The sequence below is a fragment of the Papilio machaon genome, chromosome 3, assembly GCF_912999745.1.
Source record: "Papilio machaon chromosome 3, ilPapMach1.1, whole genome shotgun sequence".
Taxonomy (NCBI): domain Eukaryota; kingdom Metazoa; phylum Arthropoda; class Insecta; order Lepidoptera; family Papilionidae; genus Papilio; species Papilio machaon.
The window spans coordinates 5,031,743-5,046,178 of NC_059988.1; the positions used below are offsets into that span (position 1 = coordinate 5,031,743).

The 14,436-nt window shown below is 31.7% G+C and overlaps 2 protein-coding genes and 2 long non-coding RNA genes across 5 annotated transcripts; 1 reads left to right on the forward strand and 3 right to left on the reverse strand.

The window, feature by feature from the left end:
* Window positions 1-2,356: 2,356 nt before the first annotated feature.
* On the reverse strand, window positions 2,357-3,544 carry LOC106712370 (DNA replication complex GINS protein SLD5). The gene is made up of 2 exons (XM_014504892.2): window positions 2,810-3,544; window positions 2,357-2,479 (listed from the first exon to the last, which is right to left on the reverse strand). Exons 1-2 carry the CDS (start codon window positions 3,384-3,386, stop codon window positions 2,406-2,408), a joined length of 651 nt encoding a protein of 216 aa, XP_014360378.2. The 5' UTR covers window positions 3,387-3,544; the 3' UTR covers window positions 2,357-2,405.
* A 4,803-nt stretch (window positions 3,545-8,347) lies between these two features.
* On the reverse strand, window positions 8,348-8,958 carry LOC123723561. Its single transcript, XR_006756784.1, has 3 exons — window positions 8,923-8,958; window positions 8,575-8,651; window positions 8,348-8,501 (listed from the first exon to the last, which is right to left on the reverse strand). It is a non-coding gene; the product is annotated as an uncharacterized LOC123723561 (long non-coding RNA).
* A 1,101-nt stretch (window positions 8,959-10,059) lies between these two features.
* Window positions 10,060-14,204, forward strand: LOC106712392 (opsin-1-like). 2 transcript variants are annotated; one of them, XM_014504935.2, is made up of 9 exons: window positions 10,060-10,152; window positions 10,368-10,523; window positions 12,262-12,382; window positions 12,463-12,580; window positions 12,659-12,872; window positions 12,951-13,098; window positions 13,179-13,289; window positions 13,368-13,534; window positions 13,621-14,069. In XM_014504935.2, exons 2-9 carry the CDS (start codon window positions 10,390-10,392, stop codon window positions 13,745-13,747), a joined length of 1,140 nt encoding a protein of 379 aa, XP_014360421.2. In that variant the 5' UTR covers window positions 10,060-10,152; window positions 10,368-10,389; the 3' UTR covers window positions 13,748-14,069.
* LOC123723568 lies at window positions 10,888-11,498 on the reverse strand. The gene is made up of 3 exons (XR_006756789.1): window positions 11,463-11,498; window positions 11,115-11,191; window positions 10,888-11,041 (listed from the first exon to the last, which is right to left on the reverse strand). It is a non-coding gene; the product is annotated as an uncharacterized LOC123723568 (long non-coding RNA).
* Window positions 14,205-14,436: the final 232 nt, after the last annotated feature.

The window sequence follows — 14,436 nt, forward strand, 5'->3', positions numbered from 1 at the left end:
AAATTCACCTTTTGCTTCGTTCCGTCTTAGAAGCGCCGGATGAAGTCAGTGTCGGCTAATTATATATCTCTATTATAAGTTCGAATTAATCAAACCGACACAAAATACCTCGGTTTATATCCTGTCCAGGTCAGTAAATAGACCACATAAGAATGTATAAAATAATGTAGCTAAGTGATGTTAAATTAAGAGAACTCGAATAAAATTCATAACATTGTTCTCTATAAATAAACAACTTGAGACATCTGGCATGATATACTTAAATTAAACTATAATTGTCGTTTCTATCCGCTATGGGCTAATTTAATAGGCAACATTTGACATCTATCAATTTAAGTCTCCTAGTGAGATGAGCTGCTTAAAAACATCGATGGAAGTGACTTCAAACATATGTAAATTGATTTCAGTTGTGAAATATCCATGTTATATGTTTTTTTTTATATATATATAATAACAATCTAAGTGTTTAAAACGAAAAAGAGTTCACTGAAGCAACATTGTAACGACGTTTGATTGGCATTATTACAATATAATGTTTAAATCCAAATTATTACTAAAAAAAATTAAACCCGCCATTACAAGCATACATTGTTGAATCTTAATCAAGTATCAAATGTTACCTATTAAAATGGCCCACTTATAATTTAAAAAAGTATAACCTATAATCTTAGTTTTGATTATATATAGTTTTGAGCAATAAAAACTCCATTGAGACCGATAAACAAGCATTTAAAACTATTACCACGGATTTTCACAGAGAGAAACATACAGTCTTGTCAACTTGTTTGACATGTAGGGTGTTTCGATAGTAGAAACCGATGGTTGTAATAAATTGCCATTGATTAGTTCTAAAAATAATGCCGTCTCAAATGATATATATATATATATATATATTAGTGAAAATTTAGTTATTACCATCATACTTAAATTGTTTATATTTTTGTTACTTAAAATAAGAAAACAAAACATCCACTTTTGTACTCTAATGGTGCTAAGAACATAGATAAAGTTACCTTTTGGTACTTAATTTATTTAATACAATATTATTGTTCTACAAACATAGCCATTTAACTATTTTACTATTGCATTCTTGATAACAATATACTTGAAATAAATTATATTAGGTATATGATAATGTAATATGTGCAGAAATAACATTGTACTTGTGATTTAGATTGAGTTTAAGTAAATATTTGCTGTTGCACACATAGCATTTAAGTAAGAAAAAACATATAAATATTTTAGAATTTATTTATTTATACTGAGTAATATAAGCTATTATAAATACTCTATAAAATATGTATGATAATTATAACAGAGACAATAACAATGTGGCTTATTAACCTGTGTTACTAATATATATATATATATACAATAAGAATAAGCGCACCTTAGAGTTGGTTTTATAGAATGTGACTGTTGACTGCCTTGACACTTGTATTGTTACAAATATTACTCGTGCGCAGAAGCTTTGCCGATAGCCTGACGTCACGCGTCGATGGTCGGTAAGGTTGTCAAAAAAGGTTATATAAATATAGTGATTTCTATGGATATGTAAAATTTTTGTTGTGCAACAATTGCTGTGACATCATTAGCTATATCACATAATTGTCCACAACTAGTACTTAAGTGGCTTAATAATATAGATAGTACTTAATGTATGTACTTGAAATAATTTTTGAAATATTGTTGTTTTCTTAAAGAAAAAGATTCTTAATGTTTACTACAATGAAAGATATATTCTCATATATTTTAAGGTTATTCTTAAGAAGATTGAGCCCATACAGCTCACATTTATTTATTGTTTTATTTGAATAGAGCTGTAATTCAAAAACTGAAACAATGTATGTCATAAAAACATTTTGTTAGTGTAAATAAACCAGTGTGTACTATCATTGTTTACTTAAATTGTATTTTAAAAAAAATTTGCTATATGAAACAAATATTATACCAATATTTATTTTGTGTATAACACAAATTGAAGTATGTTAAAAATTAAAATGTTTAAAATTTTTATGTTTTGTTTCATTTTATCTTGCTAAATTGCCAATTTATTCTGTACATTACAATGACACTGACCAGATCAGAGATAGCAGATCACCTTCACCGTCACCTTCGATTTGCGTAATCCATATGTTGCGTACTTTTTGATTAGGGCTATTTCTCATCCACTTTTACTACTAGAAAAGGATTTGACAGAGAAGATGAATAGAAATGGGGGAAACACCTTATTACCAGATAATGTGAACTGTTTTCTAATCTTAACACCTGTATATAAATCATATATGTACTTCTATATATAAAACATATAATAAAAATAAAAAAATCATTAAAAAATGTATTTTAAATAACAACAGTTTATTAAAACTTCTAAAAATTATGAAAGTTTCTGATTACATTAACCTTTACATAAGTTGTACTTTTCCACTTTTTAATAAATCCGCTATTGGTTTGTACTGAAGTATATGTTGTGAATTTTCTGAAAAAAATAAATAATTTACAAGTATATACAAATAGATAAATAATTCTCAACTTTTAATAACAATCATTTATGTATAGGATTGGGACTTGAGTAACTTGACACCAATTCAGTGGGGTGTTTGGACATCATAGCTTGCATGGTAAACTATTATTTATGTAGGAAACAGAAATTATTATCCTACTTTTAGTAGGCTTGATGGTCTCTAATATGACAAATGGGGAGCCTATCACATAAAACCAGAAAAATTTAGAAACTAAAAACCAGTGTTGTTGTAAATTGATTAACTCTGTTTGATGAAAAATTAAAGTGAATTAATAAAATATTTACCTTCTAAATCTATTTCTTCATCTTGATCACCGCCCAAGTCTTCCAAAATAATTCCTGTAACTGTCTCATTTGCTTTAAGAAACACATGCGCTTGTAAATAAGGATATATTACTAATTTGTTAAGGTCAAAACTTTGCATATTGCCTGGCACATGATCTAAAGCTACTTCCTTTAAATGACTTTCCATGTTTATCAAATATTCCTGAGCATATTTGTATTCGGAGGGAGTCAGATAATTTGTACCAGATTCCAGTCTTTGTTTTTCATCATTCAATATAGAGATGCAATATTTTTCAATTTTATCCAATCTTGTTTTCAAATAATTGCAAATAATAAACTTAATTCTATTCAGTTCCATTTTATGTATAGAAGCACGAAGATCAGTTTTAGGCAGTTTGTTTATATTTCTTTCCATATGCTGTATTTGTCCTAACATACACTCTACCATTTCATTTTGATGCGGAAGTATTTCTGGTGCCAAACGTTCATTTTGCCACGCATTTTGAAGTATTTTCAGTACTGTTTGAGCCGTAATTTCTTCTTCTTCGTCGCTTATTTCGATGTTATCAAATTCCATGTTTTATTTGCTTTAAAACATTCTATTAACTGATTTACTTGTTACCTCTAATAAGAGCAAATTTAAGACATAAAGTTACTTCGATTTACTATAGAACAAAGAAAATAAATAAAGTAAACAAAATAAACATATAATAAAACAACCTATAAGTTTGAATTTGAAAGGTTTGCTTGAAAGGTATCGGGTATTGTCATTTTATGTCATCTGTCACTTTCAAACTCAAAAACAATTCGTGCCAAAGTGCCAAATCCCCAGTGTTACCGCATTTAAATTGAAAATTCTAGTAAACGACCTATTGATGAAAAAATGGTGAATAGTAATCTTGAATTTTATTATATTTCCTATCATTACAGGATTTTATCAAAACTAGTTTGTGAATCGATACGCTAACTAAATGGTTTTTCTAAAGACTGGATTAAACAATGATTTCGTGCTTGTATTGTACTAATAGCGAAAGAAACACCTAACCATGAGATTCCACTGCGAAACACTGCTACAAAAACATACTAGTGTCATCCATCATTTTCGTTGAAAAAGCTGAGATATCTTAATAATATTATAAATGCCAATGTTTAGATGAATGAACGGGTCAACGGATCATAATGAAATTTGGCACAGTTGTAGAACATAGTCTGGAAAAACTCATAGGCTCCCTATTAAGTTTTTTTTAATTCCGCGCGGAGGGCGTGGCGGACGACAGCTAGTTATCAATATGCTTGATCTTTAACGGTTGTTAGCCGTGGAAACTCACGGCAAGACATTTTCTAGTCAAGCGTGGATCCAATGTTGTAGGCACGCCAACTATGAACTATAAAGCGCTGCTTATGATCGAAAAAAATATGTTTTAATTGTTTACCCTAATGACTTTGGAGAGTAAAGCATCGAACTTCTTTCCTTTACAGTGCGATGGAGCTACAAAAACGTTTTGTTCATGATATTGGCGAAACTTAAAAAGGGCTAATAGCGTTGAACCCCCCTTAGAATGAAATAATGAATTGATATTGATTTCTAAATAAACTTCCAGGCGAATTACGTTTTTTTTTTAATTTAAATTTGATTTACATAGCATTTAAATTCGTGAGATTATTAGTTCTAGACACAATCCTAAGAAGGTTCAACGGCTACCAAATTGCTTTCACGCCCTAATTTCGTCTCCTTTTTCTTTCCACTGTTTTCTTTTAAGGAAAGGATGGGAAGGTGATGTGGATTTAACAGAGGAGAGGACCATTGGAAAGGGACATTTCTTTCTATGCGTTCCCTGCTTCATCGATAGAAGGTAGGCATCACATCTGTATTTGCGAATGTCCATGGGCAGAGGTCGCTTCGCTATTTTGGCGAATTTAGGTAGCCGCAAGATCGTTTGCCACCTTATGATGTAAAAAAATCCTAAATCTGGACCTGGTAGATGATGTGATAAAGAATGATTGAAGTGGATGTTATTCAATAAAATAGATGAGTTATCCCTTCCATGCAATGTAATTATTCAGGTGGATGCAAAGGAGCCAACTAAAAACCAGCGCAGAGACTGTTTAGGCCGTCTCTGCGCTGAGTTGGCCCCTTTTACCACATTTCTCGAAATTATTTTCATAAATATGTGCTGTGAATTTTTTTTCTCTTGTATTTGTGTGGTAATAAAGGAGTTTTTTTCTTTCTTTCTTTCTTTTTTTCTTTACAAACGTAACGTAGCAGTAAAATGCGCCGCGCTAGTACACTTACATTTATAACGGAAAACAACTCTCATCGATGACTACTATTAGGACCTCTAACCTAACCTCCCCATACCATTTGAGGATACAGACGTCACAGTTACATTATACCTTTCATAATTAATCAAGTATAATGTTTTTTTTTTTTTAAATAGAAGCAATCAGTATACCTACTTACTTCTATATGATAGATGCGGACAATATTAAGATGTGTGACACAATTTTACTAACAAAGTATATTGTTATGAAAAAGTGAATAAGATACGCTCACCAAACAAAACAAAGCTGAATTTATTTAAATATACCTCTATTTATTTACTTCTATTAAGCTATTTTTATATTTAAATCACCGACACTTAAAATAAAACTTGTGAATTAACGTATGTTTAAAATGTCTGTAGTTTATGTGGTTCATTTGTAAGAAATATTTCTTACGTTATAAGTTAATTGTCTTGGAATTCGAACTTGTAAGGAATTACGCTTAGAAATTTAAAGAAGTACATGTTAAGCTAATTTACATCCACATACCATTGGATTGTCTCACGTTTTATTCTTCAACTGATCCAGAGAATGAAGAGACTTTCTTCAGGCAAGAGGTTTTAAAACTGGATAGCGGATAGGAGCAGGAATAATTATAAAAGCAGTTTGTGGCCATGGTGTTCAAATTATTCTATTGTAAGTTTTAATTTTTTTTTAAATAATAATTGAGGTTACCAACGTTTTTAAATATGATAGAAGTAGGTTTATAATGTATACATCTAAGTAGACACCTATTGTGTTAGTTTGGATCCGACGAACAAAGGAAAAACTGTTTTACTTTTATAAACTTTAAGACTGCAGTTTTATTTTTGTTACTTAATGATTGTTGGGATGATTTCAATTTTATGCAGTTCTCGAACAACTCAATGCCTCTGATTCCACCTTCTAAGTCCAAACGATCGAAACATTCCTATATTCCGAAATCCCAGGTCAATAATTTGTGAATCATCGTAACCAATAAAGTCGCAAACTATTATCACAAGACCACCTTAATTCGCTAGAGTAGCGAAGTGAAGGCTGCCCGTAGGCATATTATACCTACCTTAAATAGGCAGAGGAGAGGAAAGTACAGAAAGAGGATAGTTATGAAAAGCTATTATATGTTTAGCTACGTTACTTTAAAATATGTAATTTCATTTATTGAATAAAATAATCTTGTTTTATTAGTTGCTTAATTCCTTCGTGTTTGAAAAAAGCATATCCAATCGGCTACACGCATGCCGTATGCCGTGTGTGCACAAATCAGTAATATGAAATTGGAAGCCACATATATGTGGTATGCATTCAGCTCGGCTTTGAACCATTCATCATACAAGATTTACATATACACAAAAGGTGCCCCATCGCGTGCCATTTAATAAATAACTTATTTAAATATCTCGGAATGTAAATATGTCTATTAACAATGCTTGCTCTGCCATTTCATAATACTTTACGTATGCACTCGTACACGAAACCTGTGACATGTTTCTATAAAATTACTAGCTGTCGCCCGCGACTCCGTCCGCGCGCAGTTAAAAAATGGGGGGGGGGAGTTATGAAAAATAGATGTTGGCCGATTCTCAGACCTACTGAATATGCTCACAAAATTTCATGAGAATCGGTCAAGCCGTTTCGGAGGAGTATGGGAACGAAAACTGTGACACGAGAATTTTATATATAAGATTCTTCTGAATTTACATATTCAAGTGTTTGTAACACCATTGTTCGAAATTCGTAATGAATTATTTATATATTTACTTTTCATAAAAAATAACTTTATGCTCTTCTTCTCCATAATTTGATTAAAAAGGGATACAAAGATTTCTCTTTACGTGTTAAATAATTTCGTAGTAATTATTAATAATATAAGTAGTTGGCATTCCGCAGCCGATAACCGTAACCGACACCGTAAAAAATACAATATTTTGTTATTATTTTTCATAAAATGTATATTTTACTGTAAAAGCTCAAACTACGGTAAATCTTAAGATTTAAGAGTAAGCCCTAAGATTTACCGACATGATTTGGTAAATGTAAGTATTTCTGAAAATGTGACAATTTTTTCGGGCTTACATCATTTGAATTGATTATATGCTAGGTTTTACTGCTGACAGCTGGTAAATGTTGGTTTCTTCGTTGTCCTACGGTCAACTCGAGGATAATCTAAATTTTAATCGGCTAAACTAAACTAAAATCATCACAATATAGGCTTAGCCAAGTGTGAGGGTTATAGGAAATAGCACTTTTAGAAATAAGTAACCTTTGTTAAGCTATATCACCAAATCGTACAAAACTGTACATCATAAAATATGTAAAAAATTAATATAGAAGTAAGTAATGATAATGCAGTTTTATTATAAATCTTACTTCAGTAGACATAAAAGTGGAGAAGTTATATTGGTACGTCTAAAGTCGGTTTGTGTAGATTTAATAACAAATGTTCATTTGTTATTAAATCTTGTTGCCTTAATGATCGCCAACCTTCGAAAGAAGATGGCACTGTAAGAAGAAGAAGTTCATTTGTTATAAGAGCATCGCCAGCCTATGTTCAAGGGAGTCATTGTCATAGTATTATTATGTATTTTTCAATAAGAAACTGCAAAGCCGTAGGATTTTTGGCACCTTTGTATTTCGTATATCTAAATATTATTCCGAAATGTACAATTCGTTACTATCAATACTTAGAATATATACTCAATAACTGCATTACCTAGAATACCTACATAACGCTAAAGTACAAAATAATCCACTTAGGGTTGATATTTTTGTTCTCAATACCGACTTAGTGAGCACATAAGACAACGACATTAGCCTTCTACTTACTAGAATACAGGGAGGTATTTTTTTAATAGAAAACTTTTTAGACGCTCTTTTACATCAATAAATCTTTTACAAAATAAATTTGTTAAATGATCCCCTCCACCACTTGCTACCCGTTCGGCAAGAAGATAGCATAAAGTTCTCTTAATGTTAACATTATTCAAGATCTGATATCAGAAATGATAACCAAAAAGTCAACATAAAGTTAACATAAAGTTAACATAATGCTCTCTTATGAGCCATCTAGTGCCATCTTTTAGAGATCATTAAAAATATATCAGAAAGATAACATTTTCTAGATATCATAAAGTTAACGTTTTTATGTTAAAATTAAGAGGCTAGTGTAAAATTAAAATCGACATGGTAAATAGGTTTAATTATTGTTTATTTGATAACACAATGAATAATAACGATATGACATACCAATATAAATAATCTTATTATTAAAATTATAAATACTTTTACGGCTCAAGTAATGATATAGGAGTCTTAAATGTTGGTGGTGGTTGCTGATCCTTTTGGCTCACGTACGTGGCAGGTGGCATTGGTATATTATTTATTCCGCTATCTGAAAATAAACTGTTTTATTAATAAGGAACAAAATAATTATATATAATTGAACAACTTTATTTGTTACATACCCTCATTATCAGAAGAACTTGACGATATTATCCTCTTTCTACTTTTAGTTTCTTACTTTTACATCTTGTGTTGAATCCTAAAAAAATATCAAATTAGAAATTGAAAATATTCATTAAATTTTAGCGCATTCTAAATTTTATCAGACACTTTTACAAAGACGATGCTGATAAGTTTTTTTTTTTTTATTATGTATGAATTAAATTAACAAAATTGTATACAAATGTTTAAAATTAGAAATATTTTAAAAAGTAAAATATTTAAACTGCATTTAATTAAATTCAATTTTAAATAATTTAATTAGTTATAAAATATAAAAAAATGTGTTTATAACCTATATTCATACTTACAAGTTTATTTGTTCGGCAATTAAATTCTTGATAACTAACTGAATAATAAGAATCACAAATACTATTAATTATAGTTTCAACCAGTATGTTAAGTCAAAAATAATACGTTTATGTTGTAATAATTGAATAAAACCACTTAGCAATGCCGAACGAATTACGATGCAATTCACGCTTGTCAACAATCACTCTTTAATGGTGAGTGAGAGTGAGAGGTCCGTATAGAACAAAATGGCCGCTGTTGTCGCGAAAAGTACTAACAATTCAATTTTTCGTATATTTCAATTTCGAATTATTTTTGAATTGAACACCAAATTTATTTTTGAAAAAGTAACTAGAATTGTTTTTTAAAAATGATTATTAAGGAAATTCAATAAATCTGAAAATTTTTTAAAGTTTTATTAACAAAAAAATATGTTCTCGAAAAGTCATCATTTAGTTATCATTGAGATTGCTTTAAAATGACATCGGCAAAAAGTTATCGAAAAGACAACATTTTGCTGAGCTCTAAAAGTCAACATGTTTCAGACAACATTATGTCATCTTTCTGACTTTTATGCCGAACGGGTAGCCTTTAAAGAACTCGATAGTAATTGTTTTCTGTCTATTTACCAACAACACACGACCATCGACTAACAAGAATTTGTTTTTTAATGATCAGAATTAGTTTTAGTGAGAGTTTAATTGTGAATTTAAAAGAGATAAGGCCAATTATAATCCCATGAACATAAATATATTCAGAGATGTACATAAAATTGGCGTACTCCGGATCCAATCACGCTCCATTTTCAAGCAATAAACCGCAACGACAACTCAACAAGCAACGACAACATCAATTATATTCAAAGACAAAAAGAAAATAATAGACAGGTTAGGTAGCAAGTAAGTTTTACTTACATATTAACTATGTCGCACATAGTCGTTACTAATTTTTGGCGGAAACACTTGTTACTTTAACCCGTAATGTATTAACTGAGTCTTTGTAGAACATAAGTTTTATGAACTAAAATAGAAGATGAAATACAGCCGGCCCTGTATGAAAGTTAAGTATTAATTTCTAAGACGTTACCAACGTTATCTTGTTATGAATATCGATTTTTCGTGACCATATCATCCACTTCTTCGCAAGGAGTATAAAAGGGGTATGCGAAAGATCCAAAGACGAGTAGCCTCCGCAACACAGCCACGGCGTCCAGCCGGAGATAGGTTTAAAGCACACTAAAGACTGGAGTAGTTCGTATAACGATTTTCTTCAGTATTTTTGTTCTTAACTATCTCAGGCTAACATTCCCTTTCCTTTTTTTGTAAGTCTACTACTGTATAGTTTAGAGAATTCTGTAATCTTTTCTTTGAAATTATCTTGTTTTTATCGATCGACAAATACCATTTTGTTTTGTTATTTTATACATCATTTGTTTCCTTTACTAATATTTTGTTTTACGCAACAGACTTTAACGCCTTCGTAAAACAATGGCAATTGCAAGCCTCGAGGCAGGGATGGGAGCGTCAGAAGCCTGGGGCGGCCAGGCGGCGGCCTACGGCTCCAACCTGACCGTCGTCGACAAGGTCACTCCTGACATGATGCACCTCATCGACCCACACTGGTAAGTTGCATTACAAATAAAAAATACGCTAAATGTCAGGCTAAGATTTAGTAACAACAGTACCCGTTCGGCAAGAAGATAGCATAAAGTTCTCTTAATGTTAACATTATTCAAGATCTGATATCAGAAATGATAACCAAAAAGTCAACATAAAGTTAACATAAAGTTAACATAATGCTCTCTTATGAGCCATCTAGTGCCATCTTTTAGAGATCATTAAAAATATATCAGAAAGATAACATTTTCTAGATATCATAAAGTTAACGTTTTTATGTTAAAATTAAGAGGCTAGTGTAAAATTAAAATCGACATGGTAAATAGGTTTAATTATTGTTTATTTGATAACACAATGAATAATAACGATATGACATACCAATATAAATAATCTTATTATTAAAATTATAAATACTTTTACGGCTCAAGTAATGATATAGGAGTCTTAAATGTTGGTGGTGGTTGCTGATCCTTTTGGCTCACGTACGTGGCAGGTGGCATTGGTATATTATTTATTCCGCTATCTGAAAATAAACTGTTTTATTAATAAGGAACAAAATAATTATATATAATTGAACAACTTTATTTGTTACATACCCTCATTATCAGAAGAACTTGACGATATTATCCTCTTTCTACTTTTAGTTTCTTACTTTTACATCTTGTGTTGAATCCTAAAAAAATATCAAATTAGAAATTGAAAATATTCATTAAATTTTAGCGCATTCTAAATTTTATCAGACACTTTTACAAAGACGATGCTGATAAGTTTTTTTTTTTTTATTATGTATGAATTAAATTAACAAAATTGTATACAAATGTTTAAAATTAGAAATATTTTAAAAAGTAAAATATTTAAACTGCATTTAATTAAATTCAATTTTAAATAATTTAATTAGTTATAAAATATAAAAAAATGTGTTTATAACCTATATTCATACTTACAAGTTTATTTGTTCGGCAATTAAATTCTTGATAACTAACTGAATAATAAGAATCACAAATACTATTAATTATAGTTTCAACCAGTATGTTAAGTCAAAAATAATACGTTTATGTTGTAATAATTGAATAAAACCACTTAGCAATGCCGAACGAATTACGATGCAATTCACGCTTGTCAACAATCACTCTTTAATGGTGAGTGAGAGTGAGAGGTCCGTATAGAACAAAATGGCCGCTGTTGTCGCGAAAAGTACTAACAATTCAATTTTTCGTATATTTCAATTTCGAATTATTTTTGAATTGAACACCAAATTTATTTTTGAAAAAGTAACTAGAATTGTTTTTTAAAAATGATTATTAAGGAAATTCAATAAATCTGAAAATTTTTTAAAGTTTTATTAACAAAAAAATATGTTCTCGAAAAGTCATCATTTAGTTATCATTGAGATTGCTTTAAAATGACATCGGCAAAAAGTTATCGAAAAGACAACATTTTGCTGAGCTCTAAAAGTCAACATGTTTCAGACAACATTATGTCATCTTTCTGACTTTTATGCCGAACGGGTAGCTATTATTATAACGCAGTATACAGTAAAATAATGCTGTTCATTCGTCTATATAACCTTTTAAAATATCCAAGAACAAATTGAAACGATACTGTTCTACAAATTGTACCGAAACCATTTCTATGTCGTATAACTGCTCAGTTCTATAAATTCTTCAATCAAATGACTAGTAAATGAAACGAAGACTTTAAATGTTATTAAAAGCAATTTAGAGATAATCTTTCTCATTCCAGGTACCAATTCCCACCCATGAACCCCATGTGGCATGGTTTACTGGGATTCACAATCGGCGTCTTAGGCTTCATATCGATCACCGGTAACGGAATGGTTGTTTACATATTCACATCCACAAAGGTGATTTTATTTAATATTAATACCAATTGAATGAATCGGGACAATATACATTGGTTCTTATAACACGCATGCTTTTACAGAGTCTCAAAACTCCTTCAAACTTGCTCGTGGTAAATCTGGCTTTCTCCGACTTTTTAATGATGGTGTGCATGGCTCCGCCTATGCTCGTTAGTTGTTATTACGAAACATGGGTGTTTGGTCAGTATAGAACTTGTAATTGTGTCTAATAATAAACGTTTATCAACTTTATACTAACACAAATTTATTAAATCACAGGTCCTTTAGCTTGCGAACTTTACGCTTGCGCCGGGTCTCTATTCGGTTCGATATCGATTTGGACCATGACCATGATTGCCTTCGACCGATACAACGTTATTGTAAAGGGTATCGCCGCAAAACCACTGACCATCAATGGAGCACTGCTACGAATCCTTGGTATTTGGCTGTTCTCTCTCGCCTGGACTATTGCTCCCATGTTAGGTTGGAATAGGTAATAAAGACTTTTCAGTGCCACTTAGCTTGTTATATAAATAAGTAGTTAGAACTATAACGTTGGTTTGGTGTGCAGGTACGTACCCGAGGGTAACATGACGGCCTGCGGCACCGATTATCTCAGCAAGAGCTGGCTCAGCCGCAGCTATATCCTTGTTTACTCCATCTTCGTTTACTACACGCCTCTGTTGCTCATCATCTACTCGTATTTCTTCATTGTTCAGGTAGGTACACAGTAGAATAACAATAAAACAATTTCGTTAGAAAAATCCAAAACCATTACTAATATGATGATATTGTTTAGGCTGTGGCAGCTCACGAGAAGGCAATGAGGGAGCAAGCTAAGAAAATGAACGTGGCTTCTCTGCGATCCTCCGAAGCCGCCAACACAAGTGCAGAATGTAAATTGGCTAAGGTAACTGTTCTGGTAATTTTTTATAAATTTTATACTTATGTAAATATCTTCTGCACTATACGTACTGTTTTTGTTCAGGTGGCACTTATGACCATTTCACTATGGTTCATGGCGTGGACCCCATATCTGGTAATCAACTACACTGGAGTGTTCGAAACTGCACCGATCAGCCCACTGGCCACCATTTGGGGATCGGTGTTCGCGAAGGCCAACGCTGTCTACAATCCTATTGTATATGGCATCAGGTAAGAGAACGAAAAATATGAAAAAAACAATAAACTACTGATTACCAGCTTCAATAAATTCAATCATATTTCTTTTAAAATTTCAGCCATCCTAAATATCGCGCTGCACTCTACCAGAAGTTCCCATCGCTAGCGTGCCAACCATCAGCGGAGGAAACTGGATCTGTGGCCTCTGGAGCTACGACCGCCTGCGAGGAGAAACCCTCCGCGTGAGCATCGCCCCACACATGGACAGACAACACGACGACGACCGACCCGCTGCTACCCTTCGGATCTGATACTGCTGCAGAAAATACTTTTTTTTTATACAATGAGATTTACAACTGTACAAAGTGGATAACTTAAACATGCCGCGAGCTGATCTAAAAATGTACAGGATGTTTCAGTAACATTTACTTAAAACGATCAGTTTAAAACCTGCATTATTTTGAATTCATGCTCAATGCGGCTAGTTGAATGTTGCACACATTTGGTATATTTTTGTTTGTATGCATCGACTGGCGACAAAAATTACAAAAAAAAATATTAACCAAAATAACATCTCGTCAGCTACTCCGGTAACCTAAGAGACTGCTCCTTTTAGTTGATAAGCACGACGATATCTATGATGAAACAAGCTGTGTACCTCGGACAAAATGAAAATAATAAACAGCACGATGGTGACAAAACATCAATATTGTCTTTGATTCTTCCTTATCATAATATCTTAATCCGTCATTAAAAACACACACACACACATTAAAAATACACTTAGTATTTCGACTTAAAAACATAGATGGATTTAACATACATAACAACAATTAAATATGTTTATGTATTTCCATTTTTATAAGGGGAACTAGTAGCAACAACTCATCCTTGCTTAGCGCTTAGTGCCCTTGCTAAGGATAATAATTTACAAA